General features: G+C 36.7%; 1 protein-coding gene across 5 annotated transcripts in view; it reads right to left on the reverse strand.

The window, feature by feature from the left end:
- The window catches only part of CC2D2B (coiled-coil and C2 domain containing 2B), a 40,338-nt gene that overhangs the window by 7,565 nt on the left and 8,546 nt on the right, over positions 1–24,227 (reverse strand). For 2 of the 5 annotated variants that reach the window (XR_014220268.1, XM_082224883.1), the window contains exons 8-33: positions 23,755–23,891; positions 23,521–23,646; positions 21,869–22,078; positions 21,444–21,541; positions 20,200–20,340; positions 19,319–19,445; positions 18,903–19,024; positions 17,126–17,303; positions 16,166–16,316; positions 14,997–15,144; positions 14,775–14,913; positions 14,242–14,445; positions 13,638–13,727; positions 13,083–13,177; positions 12,621–12,791; positions 11,083–11,185; positions 10,304–10,413; positions 9,275–9,371; positions 8,644–8,742; positions 8,290–8,472; positions 7,217–7,420; positions 6,770–6,859; positions 5,772–5,885; positions 4,293–4,427; positions 2,118–2,240; positions 798–856 (exon numbers count right to left, since the gene is read on the reverse strand). Coding sequence is in view for 4 of the 5 variants with exons in the window: in XM_082224883.1 (XP_082081009.1) it covers positions 798–856; positions 2,118–2,240; positions 4,293–4,427; positions 5,772–5,885; positions 6,770–6,859; positions 7,217–7,420; positions 8,290–8,472; positions 8,644–8,742; positions 9,275–9,371; positions 10,304–10,413; positions 11,083–11,185; positions 12,621–12,791; positions 13,083–13,177; positions 13,638–13,727; positions 14,242–14,445; positions 14,775–14,913; positions 14,997–15,144; positions 16,166–16,316; positions 17,126–17,303; positions 18,903–19,024; positions 19,319–19,445; positions 20,200–20,340; positions 21,444–21,541; positions 21,869–22,078; positions 23,521–23,646; positions 23,755–23,891 (3,454 nt within the window). In the remaining variant the exon portion in view is untranslated. The remainder of the gene's footprint in view (positions 1–797; positions 857–2,117; positions 2,241–4,292; positions 4,428–5,771; positions 5,886–6,769; positions 6,860–7,216; positions 7,421–8,289; positions 8,473–8,643; positions 8,743–9,274; positions 9,372–10,303; positions 10,414–11,082; positions 11,186–12,620; positions 12,792–13,082; positions 13,178–13,637; positions 13,728–14,241; positions 14,446–14,774; positions 14,914–14,996; positions 15,145–16,165; positions 16,317–17,125; positions 17,304–18,902; positions 19,025–19,318; positions 19,446–20,199; positions 20,341–21,443; positions 21,542–21,868; positions 22,079–23,520; positions 23,647–23,754; positions 23,892–24,227) is intronic. The other 3 variants (XM_082224884.1, XM_082224885.1, XM_082224886.1) reach the window with 3 other exon arrangements.

Consider the following 24,227-nt stretch of genomic DNA (forward strand, 5'->3'; position numbering starts at 1 on the left):
TTTAAGTACACTTTTCCCAAGAAACCAGAGGCCTTCCTTCTGGGCATTGTCGGCCAGAAGGTGTCTAAAAAGGATAGAACTTTTTTTATGTACGCTACAACAGCAGCAAGAATTCTTATCGCTAAGCATTGGAAGACCCAAGATTTGCCCACACTGGAGGACTGGCACACGCAACTGATGAACTACATGGAATTAGCCGAGATGACTGCAAGGATTCGAGACTTGGGAGAAGAAGCAATGGAGGAGGACTGGAAAAAATTTAAAGACTATCTGCAAAAGTATTATAAGTTATATGAAACATAAGATGTCGTGTGATTGGGAATCTAGCCCCAGTAACAAAACTTAATTATTTATGAAATTTGACAAGATTTATGAAAGAATTAAGGTTTAAATGGGTAAAAACGATATTATGGTATATTGCTCAGAGTATATATTGATCAAGAGATTTAAATTTAAACTGTAATTGAAAATAGAAAGAAACATATGAAATAAGGATATAATTTGCTGATAAATTTATTGTTAAGAAATGCATTCTGCGAGGGATGGGGGAAGTCCAATGGAAATTTGAAATGAGTTATCGAAATGGTCGTGTTTTTCTTTTTCCTTTTTTTCTGGTCTTTTTTTTTCTTCTTACTTTTTGATCTCTTTGTTATTTCTGTAAAAAATGTAATAAAAATTATTATAAAAAAAAAAAAAAAAATAAAAAAACCACTACCATTATTAACATAGCGTGTAGTTTGATCCAAAGCTCCTAAACTTTAAAAGTTATTTGAAAGAATGTTGTTTAAAGTACATACCTATTTTGTAGCTCCACGACTAAACTTACATCAGTTGGGGTGTAAAATAGTTCTTCTTGCTAAAACAGATAGTGTACAATATATACAGATACACATTAAGCAGGATCTGGAACGATTTTCTGAAGGTATCACAGTTTTTTGATACAAAGCACACATACGTTAGAAGGAAAATGCAGCTGTAACGTATAAGATGGTCAGGGAGTGAGATTCCTGAAGTATAACTGGCACCAATTAAATATTGCTTGTGGTATGGAGATTAATAATGAGAGAAGCTGTGTAGAAAAATGCTAACACTGATGGGAGAAGAGTGAGAGCACAGATAAAATTGACAATAGACTCCTCCCTCTAACTTCAGCTCTCATCTGTTTTCCTACTATGAGGAAATGTTGGATTAGCCTGTGGTTCCGGTTCCAGATTCCATGAGACTGCATGTTTCTTTCCTCCTAAAAGAATTATAGAACCATACAATCGTAGAGTTGGAAGGAATCACGAGCATTATCTAGTCCAACCCCCTTTAATGCAGGAATCCTTTGCCCAACTCAAACCCATGACCCTGAGAATAAGAGTCTCAGGCTCTACTGACTGAGCTATGCCGACAGTAAAGAATTGAACTGTCTGTTTCCATGTGGACACAATCTGTCTACTTATTTTTAAAGTCTGCTGGTTTTATGGTTATTTCCTTATGAATATTGTATACTATTTTATGTAAACTGTTTTGAGGTTAAGCCATGTATAAATGTTGTTAAGGAAAGGAAGAAAAATTACCGAGATATATATTAGTAAATTCAAGTTGTATTCTTGAAATATAGATTCATGTTCCAGGATGCAAGGCTCAAAGCTAATTTTGAGATGTGGAAACAGAATTTCTACAATCCAGCATTCCATCCTATGATGGTCTCTATTAAATAGTAAACACCTGTGTCTTCTACACTGACCTAAAGTTGATTGAATGATGTTGAAGACCACCCTTTTTGAGTGCCCCTGCTAAACTGCTTTGTACAACAAAGGCTCGCATTATTTTTGTGTTTGATGCCTTTTGACTGACAAGTAGGTGTGGTTTGCCCAAAATAGCTCCACAGACCAAACTGAGAATCTTGGTGGGTCTAATTAGGCCTGTGACATGGAGGTTCCTCACCCCTGATTTAAATGCACACACAGCTTTCCGGTATTAGAGCAACTTGCAATTTTTAAAAGCAGAATTCTAGCTCAAATTCTTCTTTCCTTCTTACCACAATATGTAATATGTAGGCTCATCCAGTGAGGCTCTGCCCCACTGGGCAAGTCACTTGCAAGGTAAGTACTTTTTGAAATATTTGTCACCTGTACGGTCTGCATTTTTAAATCCTGAACATGGTATGGAAGAAACTGTTTCCATAAGCTTTCCTTTGAAATATCAAAACTGACACACATTGGTGAACTGTTCTGCTGTATGTTGAACCAGACCTATCAAGACATAAAATGTAAACAATAAATAATTGAAATAAACACATATTTGAACTAGTTCTGCTACAACATATCCTTTTAGCTGGAAATGCTATGGACTGAACTTAGGACCTTCTGCTTATAAAACATCTGCTGTCACTGAATGATACTCCCATTTCCACATACACTGAAATTAATACATAATACCATCACTCTATACTGGATTTGATTCAAAATATGGAAGGTCCAGTGTTTATATGGAGTTTTGCAAAACAAGTGGGCTGTCCCAGAAATGTAGCAGCACTACAGAACTTAACAAAGGCAGAGACCAACTGAAACTGGTGAGGTTTATACAAGAGTGGGGACTAAGGAATGTCTGTGGGGAGATGAATCCGAGAGATATGACTCACATATGTGTACCCAGTGCTTAGCTTGTGATCCAGAATAGACTTCTTATTGACATCCACCCCACTGTTAAATGTGGTGAAAGAACATAAATAGTAGAGATCAAAATAACAGAGCATGCCCCAGTCTGCACAAAATTTGAATTCACTCCAGTTGAACATACAACCTCACTAGGGTATTTCATAACAAATTAATAACAGTGGTACCTCTGGATGCGAACGGGATCCGTTCCAGATCCCCGTTCGCATCCTGAGCAGAACGCAACCTGCGCCTGCAGGTCACGATTTGCCGCTTCTGCGCATGTGCATGATGTCATTTTGAGCGTCTGCACATGCGCGAACAGCGAAACCTGGAAGTAACCCGTTCCGTTACTTCTGGGTCGCCACAGAATGCAACCTGAAAACGCTCAACCTGAGGCGACTTTAACCTGAGGTATGACTGTAATAAGAGAAAGACTGACTAAAATATTAGGGGGGGAAATAAGGAAAATAATACGGAAGGAATAAGCTCTGGTCTATTGTGGGAAACAATGAAGGCAGTGTTGAAACGGGCATGTATACAGGAAAAATCATTTTAAACATATCACGTAGGACACAAAAATGACAACTGGAACAGGAAATTTCCCTTCTGGAACAAACACACAGTTACAGGATCAAAAGTGCTTTTAAAAAATTGCAAATAAAGTGGAAAGAATTGGAGACCATAGAAATAAAGAAACTATGATACAGCTGTACTTAAAACAAAACAAAACAAAATACGAATCTGGGGGGAAGGGGGTCTAAACTCTTAGCCACAAGATTATGAAATAAAAGCAATAAAGAAACTATAACTGCCATTAAAACTAAACCAGGAGAAAAGTATTTTCTACATAACAAATCTGAGAAGTATAAAGAATTTTTCTCCTCCTTGTACTCCTCAAAGTCCCCCCTTCAGAAATGATACAATTTTTTAAGCACAACACAAATACCAACAGTAAAGGAAGCTGAGGCAAAACTTATGGAATGGGTAATTAAAGAAGAATGAATAAAAGAGGCGATTAAAAACTAGAAGTGTGAAAATCTCTTGGTCCAGATGGCTTTTCTACAGTATTTTATAAAACTTTTACAGATTTAATAGTCCCAAATATGACTATATTGTAGAATGATATCTTAGCTGGAGACTCATTGCCACCAACCTGGAAACAAACAATAATTGTATTAATTCCCAAACTTTACAAAGATCCCTCATTAGTGGCATAATATTGCCAATTTCTCTACCCAGATTACATTTTCACAACAGGGATGGTTAATGGGAACTTTTATCGGCAAATATAGTTATCAGGCTCAAGCTGGGTGTGTCCTGGGCCTTCTTCAGCTGAGGAAAAGCATCTAAAATTGGTTGGTGATTTAAATGTGAGTGAAAGGGTGAGCTGCCTGAGAGCTTCACAGCTGAAATTAGGTGGAAAGAGGGCTGCAGGAGGAGGGCCAGACCATAAATGTTGCTCTCTGGAAATCTGGTGCAAGCTGTTAAATCTACTTAGAAGGGTGTATTTGTCATCACTATGTTCTGTTACTGTAAAGAAATACAGTATTACAAACCCACCACTGCCAATGAATCTTCCCACAGTGATGCAGGAAGCTTGTAACAGTATATTGTTTTTCTACTTTATTTCTATTTAATCATACTTACATTTTCCCAGCTGATTAAACAATCAACACTCTGTAGAGGGCAAAATGCATCAAATTGCTTATAGCACTGGCCACTCAGTGGATTCCACAGAAAATACTCTCCATTTTCTTGTGTTGCTACATAAGCTACTTTCCCCTGTAATAAGCAAAGGATACAGCCAGCTTTGTTGTTAAAAAAATTACCAAAAAAAATGCTAAAAAACTCTATTTTCCTGCCTCTATAACATGGAAAAAATAAGAAAATAAATAAAGCTACACTTAACCTATAATGTCTGTGTTTATACAAGAGGGAAGGAAGAAATAAATAAAACACATTATCTTGCACTTTGTTATTACACTAATACATTATGAACAATGACTATTTTTCAATAAGACCCTTGCTCTCTTGTTAACCTTTAGAATAGCTATCAATTTCAACATGTATACCATATCCAAGATCATATTTCATCATTCTCCTAGTAATGGAAATTCTCTGTTTCTACTCTTGGATTATTGCCATATCTATACTGCTTGTTTATTCCAGTTTTTACATTGCCAAAAGATTACTATTGGGTCCTATGTATAGTTTTTGTTCCTTTACAAATACAGGAGAAACTATATATTATATTTACTCCTTATACTTTCTAATATACTGAGAAATAAAATAGCAATTTGGTATCTTTTAGAAATCCTACAATCCTTATTCACATAAATACTTGGCTTGATAAAAGCTAGGACCATTTTATTTCAAGAGAATGGGATAGAGGTGGGTAACTATTATTAAGTAATGAAGAATATATAAATCTAAAACAAATAATATTAAGAAATTATTGCCATGGGTGCCGTTGAATCAATAATACAACATCTTAAGGATCACACATGATTGATCATTTAATATCAAAGATAAGACTACACTCCATTTAAACGGGGTTTTGAAATAACTTATCCTGAAACAATTTATTATTTGATAACTTTAATGGATTTTCTTTAATCTGGCAGCTTCTTTTAACACTGTCCTCCTGTTCCTGCTACGCCTAAGCATATGGGTTGGATTCAGAGTTAAGTGCCTAATAAAGCTATGAATTTATACTGTTCCACTTGTTATGTGGCTTATATTTCTGAGAAGAACTATACCACAGGCAGGAAACCTGAAGCCTGCATTTCATTTGGCTCAATGGCTGAATTTGCTGATGACACTTCCAGAGTCAGCTGGTTCATTTCCTTGCCCATTCAAGGTTTTTGCACTTGTTTGTGTTGCTCTCTTTCAGTGCTGGGCTCACTACTGACCCTGTTGTTCATGCCTACTCTTATTTTCATGCCATTCCTCTTCGGAACACAGACATACCAAGTAGAACATCTACTTAGCGTTCAACCATGCACCCTCTATCGTTTCCTGCTGACACTGATTCTCTCCATACTGATCTGCACTGAACTGAGAACGAAAAAGTTCACCAACCCTTGAATTATAGTAACAAAGATTGAAATATTTTGCCAGACTTACTTCTAACACTGAAGTTCCCAACAGTACCCATGCTTTTTTCCCAATATACAGAAAGTAGTTACATAGAAGCACTGCATGTTCTTCTTTACTACCAATACCAAGTTCAAGGAAATTCTGTTAGAAATATAAGATCATTCATTTTAAAAAGCAATGCATATATTCTTCATCTTCCCACCAAAATAATACTACAGTGGCATTGCCACGAGGAAGTTCAGAAATGGCAGCTTGCATGTTATTTAAAGATTAACTTCAAGTAGCAAAATAAAAAAATCACAATGCTCTCACAAGTTACATTACTTCCACTGATATATATAAACATATAATTATGAAAATAATAAAAATAAGCAGACTAAGTTCAAGGTGCTCATACTGCTGTACTGCTTTATTTAGCTTGGGATGAAAGTACCCCTTTGAAAGCCACTATGAAGTTCGGAAACCCTCTGTAATCCTGTGGAAGATGCCCCCATCCAAGTTTTGCCAACTACCCACATCATTCTGGTGGGGCCCTAATTCTACCATATTTTTAGCAAGTCTTGCTTTAGTAACACTTTCTACCATTTTAACTGGAACAGATATAACACCTGTAATTTCCTCTTAAAATCTTTCTTTCCAATGGTGTAATATATTGATCGAATTCTGTGGCATACACATGGTTAAGGAATTTCTTTTTTGACTATAGTACTTGCATGAAAGCTATGCAGGGCTGGTGACTTGTTACTTTTATCAGTTTAGCTTCTGCCCCTCCCCTCATCTTAATTAACTTAGAAGACCCTCAAACTTCAACCTGTTTGAACTGCAGAAACATTTCAAACATCATTACTCATATTTTCAGGTATATTATTATGACTTAAAAGGAACATCAAAACATGTTTTTTATTTAACAAATTTATACCCTGCTCTTCAATAAAATCCTTTTTAAAGTGGTTAAGGAACACAATTTATATTTTAAAAAATCAAACCAGTAAAAAAAAGCATAGAAGAAATAAAATGTCATATACCTCTGATGTCATCCAAAGATCAACATCATCGTTTTCATCCCCAGTGTCTGATATACAAGGAATTAAAGATACAAATCGTGATATAAGATCCTACAAAACAAATAGGAGTATGTTTGTCTCAGAAATACATATTAAAATAATCCATCTGACATTTGGCATTTAATTAAAGGCATCAAGCAATAATTAACTCATTGTGTTACCTTTTTTTTACATTCTTACACAGGTTAGCTGCGATCTTATGCCACCCTGATGATGGATGTGAGCTTTTGCTGTGATATTGACCGTCCTCAGCATCACGTCTCAGTTTCATAGCTGGAACCAAATGCTGCAATGCCAGCCTTACAGCTCATAGTTTCCACCAGTTTGCCTTTAATTGTGGGACCCCTGCTGTGAGCGCCCCAGCCCACCAAGTATGTGCTGATTCTGTGATAAACATTACATACTTACAGAAGTTGAGTTAGGCTCATCAGCACACATATCTAATAACTGCTGAGGTGGATTCAGAGAGGTAATGTACTTTGTTACTAAAATATTTCTTCCTTGATTGTTAAAAGCTGAGGTTATTATTCTCCTCTTTGGAAACAATGCTTTGCATGTTTGCTTAAAAACGTATGCTTTTTGCAACAGTGTTTGATCTTCATGATCTAAGAACTGAAAAACAATCTAGAGTTAGAAGTGAACAGTGATGTGGCTGACTTTGCTGATGATATTAAATTGTTCAGGGTCATTCATTGTTCAGGATTGTTAAAATAAAAAGGGATTGTGTAGAGCAGGCATAGGCATATTCAGCCCTCCAGCTATTTTGGGACTACAATTCCCATCATCCCTGACCTCTGGTCCTGTTAGCTAGGGATGATGGGAGTTGTAGTCCCAAAACATCTGAAGGGCCGAGTTTGCCTATGTCTGGTGTAGAGAATGAATGGACAGTAAATGGAAAGTAAGAGGTGACATGATGGAACAGTATAAAATTATACTGATCTGAAGAAAGTGCATAGCAAAAAGTTTTTCTCCCTGTCTCTTAATATTAGAACTCATGGACATTCAGTGAAGCTGAATGTTGAAACATTCAAAACAAACAAACTAAAGTGCTTCTTCACACAGCATGCATGTAAACTATGGAATATGTTTCTGCAGGAGGCAATGATGACCACCAACTTGGGTGGTTTGAAAAAAGGACTGGAAAAATTCATGGGGGATACAGCCATGAATAACTAATAGCCATGTGTTTATGCTCTGCTTCTATGCTTGGAGGTAGTGGGCTTCTGAATACCAGTTGTTGGAAACCACTGTAGTGGGGAATGCTCTTGTGATAAGGTCCTCCTTTTGGGCTTTCCATAGGCCTCTGGTTGCCCACTGTGAAAGCAGAATGATGGACTAGAAGGCTGATTGGCCTGATCCAGCAGGTGCTTCCAAAGTCCTTAAAAACTTATTTTAACCTAGAATCTCAGTTATAAATTTCAAAGCAATAATTTCATGCAAAATATCCTATTTATTAAACAGAGTAAAAAATAAAGGCCAACCTTGTCTGATTCTAAATTATTTTCAGTAGAAGATATTTGAGGTTCAATAGTGGCAAAGATGGTTAAAAAAGTATATTCCTTCAAGTTCTGGCCATGACATTCTTCTTTGGGAGGAACATATGTCTTACTCCAAGTATATCCAAGCAAAACCGGTGGCATATTTACTTGAAATGTACCACAAATCTGTGAAAACACACATTATTTGGCTTACTGAAACAAATGCAAGTATTAAGTTAAGAGTTTAAAAATCTAATGATATGGCTGTATTACAATCTTGCTGTTTTAAAAGCTACTCATTATCTGCAGTTATATTAATGATACAAAATCTTTAAAAACATGATTCTTCTTCATTACCTTTGATTGCTCCAGGAGTGTAGAGAAAGGAAACATAACTGATCCAAGCCAATTCTTTCTTACATAGGAGTGACCACTGCAGTTTTTTGGACATGTGTCCTAACCAAGTTAATAATTTGCGTTAATCTTTTGTATTTTAGTATGCATTATTCAACTATGTTTCCTCAACAGCTGAATCTTAGAACTATCTCACATCTTTATTCACTTACTGCCTAAACAAGGTGTAAGGTGTTTAAGCAGACCAAAAGTATTTTCCTAGCTGCAACTTATCAAAAACTTTGGGGGCACAAAACAGATTTGCAATAATATTCTCTCCTCATTAAATAACACCAATTTTATTTCTAGTGTTAATAAACAATTTGAAAAGAAATGCAGGGTAAATATTTAAACTAGAAACAAGAGGTAACACCTAATACTTGTAAAAATATCAAATGATTTAGCTGGGTTATAAATACATTCTTAGAAAAAATGCTGTCTAGTTTCAAATATGATGCTGAAATAGGGTTTGGTGTACAAAATACCAGACTTTTCTTTAAAATCTGTAATACAATACTGTACTCCACCATACTATGCTATAACCTTCTGTGATTCCTTGTACACATTACCCGAACAAATTTAGTCTACAATTTACCTCATGCTTTTCAATCACAAATTCATCAAAAATGTTAATATTTATATTGTCTTTGATTTTAGATAGCCCTGAAAAAGTATAATCATGTCCTGGAGAGCTGAAACAAAAACAAAAGCAAAAAATTTAAATCAAACATTTTGACAACAAAGTTACTGAAACTATGTATAGTTGTATCTCGGCTCTCGAACGTCTTGGGAGTAGAACGTTCCAGTACCCAAACGATCGAAAACCAGAAGTGAGTGTTCCGGTTTTCAAACATTCTTTTGGAAGCCGAACAGACTTCCGGAATGGACTGACTTCCGAGTTATGACTGTACTATCATACTGTACTGAGTTTTTGGTTTAATGTTCTGCTTGTGCACTGCATCTTTATGCGTAACTTCTCAAGCCATTCTGAATGGGTCCTGCCATGAACAGTTGAGGAGGTGGGGTAGCAGAAGAGCCCCGTTGGGTCAGACTGAAGACACATATAGTCCAGCATCCTGTTTCTACACTGGCCAAACAGATGCCCATGGGAAGACTACAAGGAAGACCTGAGTGCAACAGCACCCTCCCTACTTGTGATTCCAAGAAGCTGGTTCTTAGAGACATACTGCCTCCAAAAGTGAAGATAGAACATAGCCATCACAGCTAGTCATCACTGGTATCTTTTATCCTCCAGGAGATTCTGCAGCTGGGAGGAAATCTGTGACTCCCTCCACTCACCAAATACATGATCAGAACTGCTTCTACTCAAGAATGTGAAACCTGGGATCCAACCCTATATTTCTAAACAAAACAAAAAAGGCTGAAGCCTTCAACATTTCATATTCTTCAGGCTCCTTGCAAGGCAACCCCTATGATAATATTCAGATAATTTCCACAACCATGCAAAATCAGGGATTACTGATTTAACATATGTAACCGATATATACAGTTGAAATCAGAGACTTAAAATAATGGAACAGGATGCAATGTAAAAAAAAACATTTGGCCACAGAAAACTTGAAGTACTGTATACATTATTAAAAGTGAGATACGCGTAACTTACATAAAATCAACTTGCAGTTCTTCGTTCCAGCATGGATGAGAGCCATCAGCAGTGCTAGTTTGATAGATTGTGTCCTGGAAGGTAACTTCTACAAAAGGGTGGACACCCACCTAAAATAAAAATGTGCAGTACATACTGGAATTTATTTTGGTTTTGTCTCATTTTCAGGCCTATTGATCACATACATTTTCCTTATTACAGTTATTTAGATAAACTGCAGACATTTTAAAAATGACTGCAACTACTGTATGGCATCAAGCCTTAGTTTGTTCCTTGCTGATCCAACCCTGGAGCTCTGTGTTGCTAGAGCACAACCTAAGTCCTGGATTCAGTCTGAACCCTTCTCTACCTAGTCTTATTGCAGAGGACATTATGTCTTCAACATTAAAAATAAAATTTTAGAATCACCTCATTCTCCAAAAATAAATGTATTTTACTGCAATGTATAGGATAACTTTCAATCCCTATGCCACAAAGCTCGTTGAAGTCCTGCCAGCACAGCATGGGTGTTTATTCAAGCACAGATTGCTCCCTTCTCCCTCAATGTAATAATCAAATTCCACCCCCTGAATACTAGCATTCAAATTAGCTGAAATATCTGATATTCAGAAGCAAAAAAAGAGGCCTTGTTGTTTAATGAAAGCAAACTTTTAACCACAAGATGAAACTATGTATAAATATACTGCAGTCTTTAGACTAATTTCTGCACACACAAAATAGACATGATTTGGAAATTAATTTAGAGGGGAGCATATAAATGTTGTTTTTCTAATAATTACCTCATACAAAGGGTCTGCTGAATAGGCTGAATTTCCTGATAAAATATGTCTGCCTCTGGACATACGATTTGGTAAATAGGATGGTGAATTAGCAACTCCAACCCTTGAGATAGTAAACAAGAATTACATGCATATTTCAGCCAGTTTACCTTATTAACATGCATCAAGATTCCCTGCTTATGTATAGGTACATAATTGGCTGGTTGTTACTAGAAATAAAAGGCAGTGGAAATGCACGCCTGCTGGAGTGGAGGCAGGAAAATACCACTTTGAAAGTTGACATTGCAGCATACACACTTGCAAACTGAGACAGGAAAAAAATGAACGTTATCAGAGGCGCAATCTCAGCAGGTAGGCAGCCAGCTTGCTTTCCGTTAATTGCTAACCAGGTGAAAGGGGTTAGCAGTGAGCAGCAATCTTCTGAACTGGGGCTCTGAGCCAAGATGGAGTTGGCCAAGCAAGACAGAGACAGCAGGAGGCAGTACCCCGTTGCTGTACCTCCACAACCTGGTAGGCACCCACATTTGTAGAGTGTGTGTGCTAAATTAAGATTAGTCTGCCTGATGCAGGTAGCTCAATATTCAGTGGCTTAATAAAGTTGTGCCTCTTTATTTAAACCACATCCATCCATCCATGCCTTCATTCTGAGTTTGGAAGCAATAATAGTTAATAGTTTTCTTTGTGCTTTGCTACTTAAGCAAAATCATGAATAATGCATCTCTTAAGGCAGAATTTCAGCATAACGCTTGTAATTCTATGCAAGTCAATGAGACTAAACCAGTGCAAGTATTTTGTGATTTGCCCCCTATGTCAATCATTATTGTTAAAATATTATTTAGATTCTCTGAAAGAAAGCTCTGTTTGCTTGCAGCTACAGCATACTATTTTGTAATCCAAATTACTTGCATAGTAATGTATAAAAGAACAAACATACTTTCAAACACAGTAACATGTAAAATTATTATTAGTTTGTTTCAGAATACTGTACACTAAAGCCTTGATTTTTCAACATAATTTGATTAGATTTAGTGGCTATTATGCTAACCATTTACACTTTCACAAAATCCTTCTACATATCTGTACACTAAAATAGTATTTCACTGCACAGCTGAACTTCGGATAAAAATAGCACAAAATGCTAACAATGTGTTGATGATTAGAAGCTGCAGTAAAATATGCACTATGTTTTAATATGCTTTCCCTATAATTCTTGTTATACTTGGATTTTCCCATAAATATTTTTTCTAACTTAACCACTGTATCTGTCTCACTACATTCAGTTACTTTTAAGATACTGAAGATATTTAACAAAATATTTGTAGCAGTATTCTTAGCAGTTGAAATTGTTCCTTCATTCTAGATGTTTCCAAGTGGAAACTTTATACTGATAGGCATATAGAACAGATTATGAAATATGTATGCAACTCCCGAGACAGACGGAAGCCAACCATTATGCAATTCTCTATGACACAATGTGTTGATATAAACAGTCTTTCTCAAGAGTCAAGGTCTTTATAATATAGGAATTCTGTACCTACTTAGTTGGTGGTGCCTTTCTTGCAGGAATATTATAGGCTCTCAATATTCTGATGAGAAGTTTTACATCTCCATCAGAGACAGCCTGTGCTGGGATCTTTCGCCTCTCTTTCCTTTGTGGTTTCAAATGTCTTTTGCGTTCACCTAGCTTGAAAATTGCATTACTCAATTCACTATTTAAAAAAAGGAAATAATTTAGATCAGACTTGCATATGCTCATATGAGAAAAATCTAAATCTTAATTATGCATTTTGTAACTTAATTCTAGAAAAATAAGTTTTAACCTTCAATGTTTTTCTATAGGCTTTTTGTAATAAAATGAACTGTAAAATTCAGAAACTTTAATCAGGTGGTCTATGAAGATTATAGAACAGCCAAAAATATATGTACATAGCCCTACACTAAGCAGCAAAGTGAATGGGGTATAGTCCATTAACCTTTTACATAATAAATGAATATAGTACCTCATAGATATAATTTCTTCATAATCATTCACAATATCTGATAAGTTAAACTTGTGCCTAATGGTCACAATTCGTTTTGTAGCTTGTTTTCTCATCTGTATATAAAAAAGAGACTCGATGAATGCAATCTGAAACTAAATCATCATGGGTTTAGCTACATAGACACCAATATTGTAAGGTCCAATATACCTCAAATGTTTTTGCATTATAGACTACGTTTTTAGAACGTGATATGGATAAAATCTATTTTTTTTATTATTATTATTTTGAAATCAGATATTACTTTTAGTTCTAAGTGGGAATTGAAAGGGTTCCTCCAGATCCCAACAGCAAATGGTGGGGACAGTTAAGCACAGGTGTGCTACATATGATCATTGTTGCAGGTGCAGCGATGACAATTTTGATGCTTCATAGGCATACCAAGTTTGAAACCAAGTTTGACACAAGATGACTCAAACAGTCTTTGAACCCAACCCAGACTGAAATACCTAGCTGTATTTCCAGTTCTTCTGTAGCCATTTATGCTTCATATTAAATTTATGAAAAGTATCATACCATCCTAACAAAAGTGGCTGAACTATTCCTTCGTGCAGAAATAGGATCTGCATCTGTCATCATGTCCTTTTCTAACTGGTTCCCATATGCCTGAAATAAGAATTAGTTCATTAATTATAAAGCATTAATTTTCACTGGATTGTGCAGCTGGCCATATACAAGTTAATTTGCTACAATTATGTTCCATCTTTCATTGTATCTGGGGAACTCGCATAACTCTCAAGCATTTTGTCCCTCAGCTTTAGAATAATACTTTCTGAGTACTTTTTTGTATGAATTAATGTATATCTTTGATTTCCTATATAAACATTAAATATTTGATATTTCCTTGTTTTCTGTTTTCTCCATATGTTATTCAAGAGCCTGGGATTATGTATGCAGTCTTGAGCTTCTTGAAAGAAAGACAGGATGGAAATAAATTTTTTAAATGAATTTACTAAAACTATGTAGAAAGGCATCATAAAGCTCCATTCCTAAAAATACATAATCAATATTGCCCAACATGAATGTGGATATTAGAATGAAACACATAGCCAATACTGTTTGTATTCAAGCAAACAGTATCCAAAATTGTAGGCCAACATTTGTTTTTAAAGTGGAATACCTGAAAGACTGCATCTGGTATTTCTCTGTCATACAGAGGAATTTGCTGGAAACCATAGAAATCTAACTGTCCCAAGCTTCTCAGCTGCAACAGCTGGAAACGTTTACAATTTGTAATCTCTTCTGCAGTAACAAAGTTAAATTCTTCTTGCAGCTGTTCAAGACGAAAGTATTTTGATTCATTTTGCTCCAAGGATTTTGTATACTAGGAAATATAAAATAATTTATTTAGCAAGTTAGTTGCCTACAACAAATAAGTATGGCTGTTGTTTTTAAATTTAAACTAAAAAATTTACTTCTCTTAATACCGCTTGCAATGTTATGTTCCACATGCATGCTGAAATGATAAAGAATAACAATTGAAAACACAACTTTTGCACATCAGAAAGTGCAGGTGCATGGATCTTGCAAACCTGGTTCAGGAACTCAGCAAAATGTGTGTCAGATGCACACCTCACATTTCCAAAAAGTCTCTGATATGACAAAGACCTAAGTATCAACTGATACACTAGCTACTGAGACTTAAATATTTACCATGATTATCTCAATCAAATCCAAATAATCAGGGTTATTTGGATCAATATTGGCTTCTTTTGCCCACTCAATTAGTTTCTGTATGTCATAATGTTGCCAAATTCCAGTTCCTTTTCCTGAATCAATACACCTTGGCACACTAAAGATAAAGAAAAAAGAATTAAAGGGATAAACAAGTCTCATCATGATGGAACTCTATTCAGCAAATATAAACCTTACTACCTAATGCAGGCAACATGAAGGGGCGGAAATGTGGGTGCTAAAGGAGCTCCTGTGTCATCAACTGTCCAAGATAAAGAATACATTAATTTTCCAGATGTCAGAATACATAGTTCTTCTCTTTCCTTTTCATCAAGGAAAAAAGATACATCTGTCAAAAACATAACTGAAATAAGCCTTTTGATAACAAGACCTTATAATTATGTTTAACATATTATTACTAACAATAATGCCGCAATGTGGATAAGCCTACACAGACGAGAGAGAGAAAACAAATATGAGATATAAACTACCATTAACACCCCCAAGCATTCCTACTTTTGAGTAAATTAAAGATAACTGCCATACATCCAATTTATACCCCAATTCCTGAGCTGGGGTTTTTTTTCTGATAAAAAACAAGTGATCAGAGTGAAGTATCCTGGCCACCATGATGATAATGGAAATGGTTAGGACTGCAGTGTTAAGGCCAAACTAATCATGACAACAGCAGCTTCGTGTGTTTAAACGTGGATCTGCCCACTCACATGAAGAGGGAGGATATGATGGTCTGTTTTTGAATAATAAAAGACTGTACAGTTGATTGAAACCTTAATACCCTCAATTTACCTCTTCACAGTCTGTTACCCCATAAATGCTTGGTGTTTGAATCATGATGATGTGCTCTAAGAAGGTAAGCTGTCAGTGAAGGGTGGGGTTTACACCCCTTACCTGTGCTCCTTTTACTCCGTGACTGGGACAGTTCTACATATGGGTGTAGCCGAGTTTTTTGTTAGGGAGGGCAGAACCTCAGATTTGTATTTATTGTTTGTTTTGTTTCAGGGGGGCAGCTGCCCCCCCCCCTTGGCTATGCCCATCGAGCTACATCTAAATGCATGGATCTGCCATCGTTGCATATTGACTAGCCCTCACAGTGACTTATCAGAGGTCTAAAGGTAGAAAGCTAAATATCCTCAGAGTTTGGGGGCTCTATGTAAAAACCTTTTAATTCTATCAGATATATCACTGGATATAATGGGAGAAATAAGCATTTTAAAAAAAGAAAGCCATTATCACACTGACAGGCAGCAGACTTAATAGAGGCACCCTTCCCATATCTAGTTTCCTGTACTGATCATCCACAGAGACATATTGTAGCATATAGTAGTTAAAAATATATATTATGAACTTACTGCTTCCCACTGCCCCATTGGAAGGTTTAACTTGTTGTTCACAACTAAACTCTGCCTCCTCCAAAACATCTTTGCTTTTCAATGTAACATTATTGGGAAGAGGTAAGTACACTTTGGCCAACAAAGTCGGTTTTTTACTTGATTCAAATATCTAAAATTAAACAAATCACCCAATGTTTTTAAAAAAGAAGATTAAGCTGTGTCAGCTTAACCAAAGAAAGGCAAGAAAAGAAATATATGCAAAGAAACCCTATTATACATGTATTAAAAGGCTGATATAAATCAGTACTGTACCTAGTGCAAAGTGGATTCTTTTTAAGTAAACAAGTAGTCATCAGTACAGCACAATATTGTGTAAAACTACCACTGATCTAAGATTATAAATATATTCTAAAATCCACACATTACAAAATCAGTGGCTGTATCACACGGACTAATGATGTACTCCCAAAATGTAACTACATATTTTCTTCTTTACCATATGCACGTCCTACAAGGAAGCCACAATTGGCCCCACTTTCCACTGGCATGTACAGATAATACAACACAGCATCAAAGGTGGGTTTGGGGAGTGTGACTGGTACAATCACTCCGGGCAAGGAGCGTCTGGGGTGCTGAAGCAGGTGCCACAACTATGATATCCAATGGAAGGCAAGAGGCAGGGAGTGCCAGATTTTGGCATTGCACAGGGCGCCACGGAAATTTGAGATGCCAAAATCCTGACAAGCGTGAAAAAGACATGTGATATTTTCACACATTATGAAACACCATAGATTCACACAATTTTTATGCAGCCTACCCATTAAAATAAAAATACAGGAAGCTATGCTGAGTACGAACAATAGTTCTTAAATATTACATCAAAATACAAACCAATTTTCTTCAAAGTGCATGGTTTGTAAAGAACAGCTTCAGCTATGGTACACTGTTGAACTATTTTTATCATATAACTAGGCATACCTCTAATCGAAGAGATTCAGGCCAGTTTAATACTTGAATTCTAAAAATTTGCTGAAATATTACTTTAAAATCCTGCTGAAGAGGCGCTTCGGAAGTAGAGGAGACCAATTTATTGTTGTAATATATTTTAATAAAGTATTTTTCCATTTTGACTTTTTCCCTTCTCTGTCGTTCATCTCTAAACATACCGGAATACAGACCAGATCAAATAATATATTAATATTTATATACACAACCAGCCAACAAATCAGAGGAAACTTTTCAAAGTACAATAAAATATGTGCTCACACTTTTCCTACATTGGTTCTCACTATGGCAAACATTTTAAATGTTTAATGTGTACAGAATTAAATTGAATATTAATTATATATTCCATGTCAAACCAAAAAGTGGGGGATTACAGCATAATCACATATTTTCTTTAACTTGTGCAAAATTATTAAAGATTTTGAAATCAATAATAAAGATACATTTTCTTTCTATCACTGGGTTTGAAGTCACAATTCTCATATATGTGTTTCTTTTTACCACAAGAATTATTAAGAGCTCCAAAAATTAGGGAGCCATTGCTCACACAGTGAAACTGCTTCTTCCTCTCCTCTAACCTGCAGCTCCCACATACCCCAAATCTGGGCTGGGGAAGAGGTGGAGGCTACTCCAGGGCAGATTTGGGGACATGGGGGGGGGGGGAGATGGTAAACCAGAAGATTTATGTTGCATAAGCACAGGGCCGTCTTAAGCAAATTCGGTGCCATGGTGCAAAGATCCTTCCCGCGCCCCCCTTTCCCAGAGTTGACCTTTTTTTAAGGCTAGAGGAGGCAGGCAGTGGCTGGAGGGCGGCTCTCCAGTGGGGAAGAGGTGGAGGCTGGCCACAGTGCCTCCTGGCTCAGGTGGCCGCTTTGTGACGCAGTGGCCATGGCAGGCAGCACACCGTGTGCCGCTCCAGCCAAGTGTCAGCTCGGTTTTTTCCCTTTTAGCATTCTGGCACGCCGCACAATTCAGCGCCTGCAGGCTAAAAGGGAAAAAACCGAGCCAACGCTCGGTGGGAGCAGCGCACGAACCCTTGCTCACTCAGCACGCTTGTTTGGTGTTCCCCAGACTCTTGCCTGGCGCCCTCCAGAACTTGGCACCCTGGCGCCCCGTGTCACTAGCTTCAATGGGTAAGACGGGCCTGCATAAGCCGATGGATGTAACTGGTTTATACCCATAGTGCACTGTGTCCTACAATTAGCAGAAATTCAGAGTAACTGGCAGCCAAACAGCCAGGAAATTTCCAGGTTTTCCCTTCAGTGATGGTCTTCACATAGGATTTGGCTCCCCCTACTGCTTCAAGATGGGAAATGCTGAACTTCAGAAATAGTCTTGGAGGACAGCATTAATATACAGTAATGGGCATAATGGTGGGGTGGAAAGAACCAGTGGAACATAGTTCTTTCTGGATATCAGACATGCATAGGCTATTGTCATTGTCATCTCCACTTTCAGAAGCAAACTGAGGTGTGGGATGGGCTGGCTGGGGGCCGGCTCACTTAAGGGGCATTTTCCCCCTTCCCCCACCATAAAGCATTATAAAACTCAATAAATAAGCAGAAAACTACAGGTGCACAGTCTTCTCTTTGTGCCATATATAATCTAATCTATCTATCTAGATATCTAGATAGATATATATAGATCTACACATGTATAAATTTCCCCCAGTAGTATTTATACTACTGGGGAAATACGTTTTTATATAGGTGCTTTGTAAAACTAAAAAAAAAGGAAACCTGCAACTCACAGAGGGCACATGTTGTCTGCTGTTATTTCTGTTACAAAGGTAAGATGTGGTACCAAAAGAGGTTCATTTATCCCTCTGATGTCCATTGCGGTTTGGAAGGTATGAGCTGAATCCAAGCATCCCTAGAAATCAATATTTGTATTTTCATTGCACCCAATATATTATTTCAAACAAACCACAATATCTGCATTCCAATTAAAAAACCTGGTGTAATAAGCTTATACTGGCATGCATGAGATAGAGTACTCTTCAATTCTGAATTTACACTGTATATAAAATATTCATAAGGTCAACCAGATTTCTACAATAAGCGCCAGAAATTAACTGAGCACAAACCAACAGGGAACAGTGCCAATCACAGCCATTTTCCTATGGCACAATGATTTACTATTCTGCAACTCCTTCAACTTAAGAACCTTCTGTCTTCTTCCAGCTGCTGAAAATTTGTTTGATAAATCAGTATATCTTTCATCTCTTGGAGCATTTTCATTCTCTTCTGATATGTTGCCTTCGAATTCATCAAGTTCTGAGATATATGTCAGCCTTATTGAAAGATGGGGAGAAAACAATGAAACCTCTACATTTAGGCTCAAATGTTATCTGACATTTGGTTGTATGATTCCTCTCCCTTTTTAATGTGAAGAGGATATAACTGGAGAAAGGAAGTGCTTAACCTCTTTGCTACCTCTTTCACCCATCACTCTTCTCACACCCAATTATAGCCCTCCAGTGCTCTGCCTCTGCAGCTATTATCTGAGTTTTGTTCCTTTGAAAGGAAATCTTTGGAGGTCCACTGCATCTTGTAATATTTGAATTTATTTACAAATATACAGGTTAAGCTTAGATGGAGGCACACATCCTAAGCCAGGCTTCTTCAACCTCGGTCCTCCAGCTGTTTTTGGCCTACAACTCCCATGATCCCTAGCTAGCAGGACCAGTGGTCAGGGATGCTGGGAATTGTAGTCTCAAAACATCTGGAGGGCCGAGGTTGAGGAAGCCTGGCCTAAGCTTTCCAACAAAATATACTGCCCTACATCACACCCTCAGAGAAACATACTCCTTGATCTCCAAATATTGTTAGTTTACTGAGCACACAAAATCCTGCTTCTTGTCTTTTTAGATTTTAGATTAATTTTTAGAGATTTTAAAGATATCAAGCTGTTTATCAGTACATATAAACAAACAAACTGTGATAAATTCCATTTCTTCTCTTTGAGAAACACAAACACACAAGGACTAGATTAAATCTTTCTGAAGAATTAAAAATCATATATGAAAGATAATCATTACCACTTACTTTTGAAATTGCAGCCTGACAGTAGAACTAACAAATCCTTGCTGTCTCCGTAGAGATTTTATTTGTTTCCATACTTTCATAATACTTTGTATTAAGCATTTATCTCTTTGGTGTTCTATATCATGTAATATTCTGGTATTTCTTGTATTTTATAATGCAAAACAGAAAAAAAACCTGAGCACAAACTTAAAATTCCATTTAATGATTTGCAGTTGTTAAACTAAATCTAAAATCATGACATAAATTGTACATTCATTTCCCCTGCAATTAACGTATTTTATAAATATAGTTACACACTGCCCCAGTTTCCAAGCAGTGAGAGATTCTAGGGGTTCCAGCACTTTGCCCAGAATTTGGTTTGCTTGGAATGAAGGTCAGCAGAGACTGTGGCATCTTTAGAATAGATGGTTTTATTTCCACATATATACAACTTAAGCTCACTTCATATCTGTGTCTCCTGCTTCCAGCTCATAGGCAAGAGGATGCCAATGCTCTCCTATGCAAGAGAGTGGGTGGGTAGGGGAAATCCCACCCATTTGTTGTATGGCACAGAGCAACTTCTTTGGTTATGCTAATCATGGTGCTTAACAAACCAGACAAAGTCATTACCTTAATAAAGGAATTGGTTTGGCAAGCCTGTACATTCTATCTGCACAGATGCAGGAGCCCAAGAATTGGAAGGGATTCATTGTACTATTCAGATTGACACCCACCAAACTACCCACTAATGCTACCCACTTCCAAGAAAAAGAGGTCTGGGCCTAGACCTACAACTAAATAACAGAATAACAATTTACATGTATCTGCATCTGGTACTTTCACAGTACATAGTTTCCACTGTATGCTGAAGATGCACTCCTTTACCTGGGCTTTGACACCCAAGATATATATTTACAGCACCCACCCTATTCCTGGAACTGCAACTTGCTTTAACTTTTTTGAATTTTACATTGTTATAAATTACCCTGGGATCTGATGCTGAAGGGTAGGTAACAATTTGAAATGATGATGGTGATGTTTGTTTTTCATTTTATTTCATAGAATTTATTTTCTACTTGATAGGGGTGGGACAATGTGGTTAAAACCTCAAAGCAGCTTAATCAGTTGCCTCAGGGAATTGATTTTGAGTCAATGCAGATTACTCACTATTTTCAATTTTGCACTCTTGGAAATCAGAACTGACCAAAGCAGTATATACCTATAGCACGGTCAATTCCTCCTCCTGCCCCATTTTAAACAGGTACCTTATTTGTGATCTGTAATCCTTCAAAGTTTTCGTACTTAGCTCACTTGTTTTTAAGTTACTTTCCAGTAATTTTGTGGAACTTATTAATGCTTTGAGCTGTAATTAAAAATAATTTATTAAAATGCATTAATTCTTTTATTAGCAAATAACTTCATGTGATATTTTGTTAAAATTATTAATATTTTAAAATGAAAGTGTCACACTCTACAGGACAATATCCTTTCTGGATATTTAGGGTTGTTGGTTTTTTCCTGCCCTCATATGCATCACTTTGCATTCATTTACATGGATTTACATTTGCCATTTTACTGCCCATTCTGTCAGAATGAAGACACCAAGTCTTCAAGCTGTGACATCCTGAAGTCTTAAAGCCTTTTACATCATACCTTATAACTAAAACTGTAAGATAAAGCATTTTCTTACTTTTTCAGATAGCAAGAGAGTAACGTTTTGCTGCTGCCGTTGTTGAAAGCAGTCATAAAGGTCAAGCAACCTGGCAGCCAGTACTTGTTCACAGTTGAAAAAAAAATGATGGCTAAACACAATACTTGATATGTTAAGATCCAGTTGATAAATTTTGCTCTGTTCCTCTGACTTAGTTATGATGCAGTTTTCCAGTTGAGGTTGCATTGCCTGTGTTTAAAAAAAAGGAAATTTGAGGTGAAGCAACAAGTTTTTCAGAGTTGAATATGGTTTAAATGAGGAATTACTTCATCTGGCATACATGTTTTTGGCTCTGATAGGTAGTTTTTGCTTTGTTTTCTAGGTTTTCACAACATTAAAAAAAAACCTGAATAACCTCCTTGACCAGAGATAACAGTGGAGAAAAATGTGTGTAAGTCTACACTGTGGAAAGTGATGCTACTCTCGTATCAATTGACTCTCCTAAAAACTATTTCTGTCTTAATTCTTGGTTACTAAACTAACTCTTACTCTTATTTAGTCCTTTTGAGTTACTATATGATTCAGCCTTAAATATATGTACAGTGGTACCTCGGGTTAAGAACTTAATTCATTCTGGAGGTCTGTTCTTAACCTGAAGCATCACTTTAGCTAATGGGGCCTCCTGCTGCCGCTGCGCCGGTGGCGTGCAATTTCTGTTTTCATCCTGAAACAAAGGTTCTTAACCCGAGGTAATATTTCTGGGTTAGCGGAGTCTGTAACCTGAAGCGTATTTAACCTGAAGCATATGTAACCCGAGGTACCACTGTTCAAGAATTTATCACATCTACAAAAATTAAAGGTGTATTTTACATGAGAGCATAAATATTACATATGTAAAAAGGCATGATAAACATACCTCCACCCCAAATCAAAGGTGTTTATTCTAAGTCACTCTGGTGACTATTAGTCTCACTTCAGATAAACTAAACATTTTTAATATTAATTTTATCGCATTAATATCCTAAATTTATTTCATCATAGCACCCAAGACATAGCACCCAAGTACGTGTGATTTCCAGACAATTGTGTACTAATGAGACCCTACCTATGAACAAGGTGGTGTGCTTTCAGACCATTATTTAACTTCATGTGTGTTTGATTCCTTAGCAAACTAATTTATAGAAATCACTAGATTTATAGTATTTTATTTGATCACTAGATTTTAAGTGTACTGTATGTATATAAAATGAATGAAGTACATTAAAATATTTTAGCTAAAACATAAGATATTATATATTACTGTTAATATTAGCTCAAATATATTCACTCCATTTTAGTAGTACACTGCACAACTCCAAGTGCAGTAGAGAGCTTCCTCAACTTTCATTAATTGTAAAGATGTGAATTAACAATTCCATCTAAAATATACTCCCAGCCCTACATAGTATTTCTAGCCCGCGAATATAAAGCTTTTCCTAGCAAAATAATAGTCTTAAAAAGCAGTGGCGTAGCGTGGGTTGTCAGCACCCGGGGCAAGGCAAGTAATTTGCGCCCCCTAACCCGTGGATTTGCACCCCCTAACCCTAACCCCAGATGTTGCGCCCGGTGCGGCCGGCCCCCCCTGCACCCCCCACGCTACGCCACTGTTAAAAAGGAAGCGTTTTTGTTTTTTAAAGTGGAAAAAAACAAACCTTCCTGTATGTTGTCTTTAATCGTGGGTCAATCTCAGAAGGAAAAAACACTCTGTAGTAACTTGATGGTTTGACTGGAGAAGGCAATGACATTATTTCCCCGCTTTCTTCAAACCAGTTTTTCCCCTTAATAAATATGATTCAGAAGCACAAACAACATTAAACAAGTCATCTGCTTTTTAAACATATTATTTAGGTAACAGAAGTTTTTTAGAAACTAAGCAGCACATTTACCCCATCTTGCTGAAGAAGACGGTTTTCCATTTTGTAGTATGTATTCCTAGATACACGAGGCTTTCTTGGAATATAAAATCCTTCATCTTCTAGGAATCGTGGTGCCATATTGTCTGGCAATTTACAGCTCTGTATAACTGAGAACAATTATTATGAAGTTAGGGTGACATGTAGGTAGAATGTAAATTCTTGAAATAATTTAGCCTCTTCTTTTTGTTGGTCAGATATTTAAATCTGATCCAGAAAAGTACAACAGTAACAAAACAAACTGCTTAACCACCTACGCCAAATATAGCAAATTTTAAAATGAGCCCTCTCTTTCACTAACTTTAGCTCTTCTCTCTAATCCTTCCTTCTCTCTCAGAACGATTGATACTGAAACGTGTCCTGTTCTGGTCCTGCAGATAAGCTCATGTAGCAAGGCAGGTCTATTATCACAGCACCAAGCAGAGCTCCTAGCAAACAACTTGCTT

Source organism: Podarcis vaucheri, assembly GCF_965113315.1.
Source record: "Podarcis vaucheri genome assembly, chromosome: 5".
Taxonomy (NCBI): Eukaryota; Metazoa; Chordata; class Lepidosauria; order Squamata; family Lacertidae; genus Podarcis; species Podarcis vaucheri.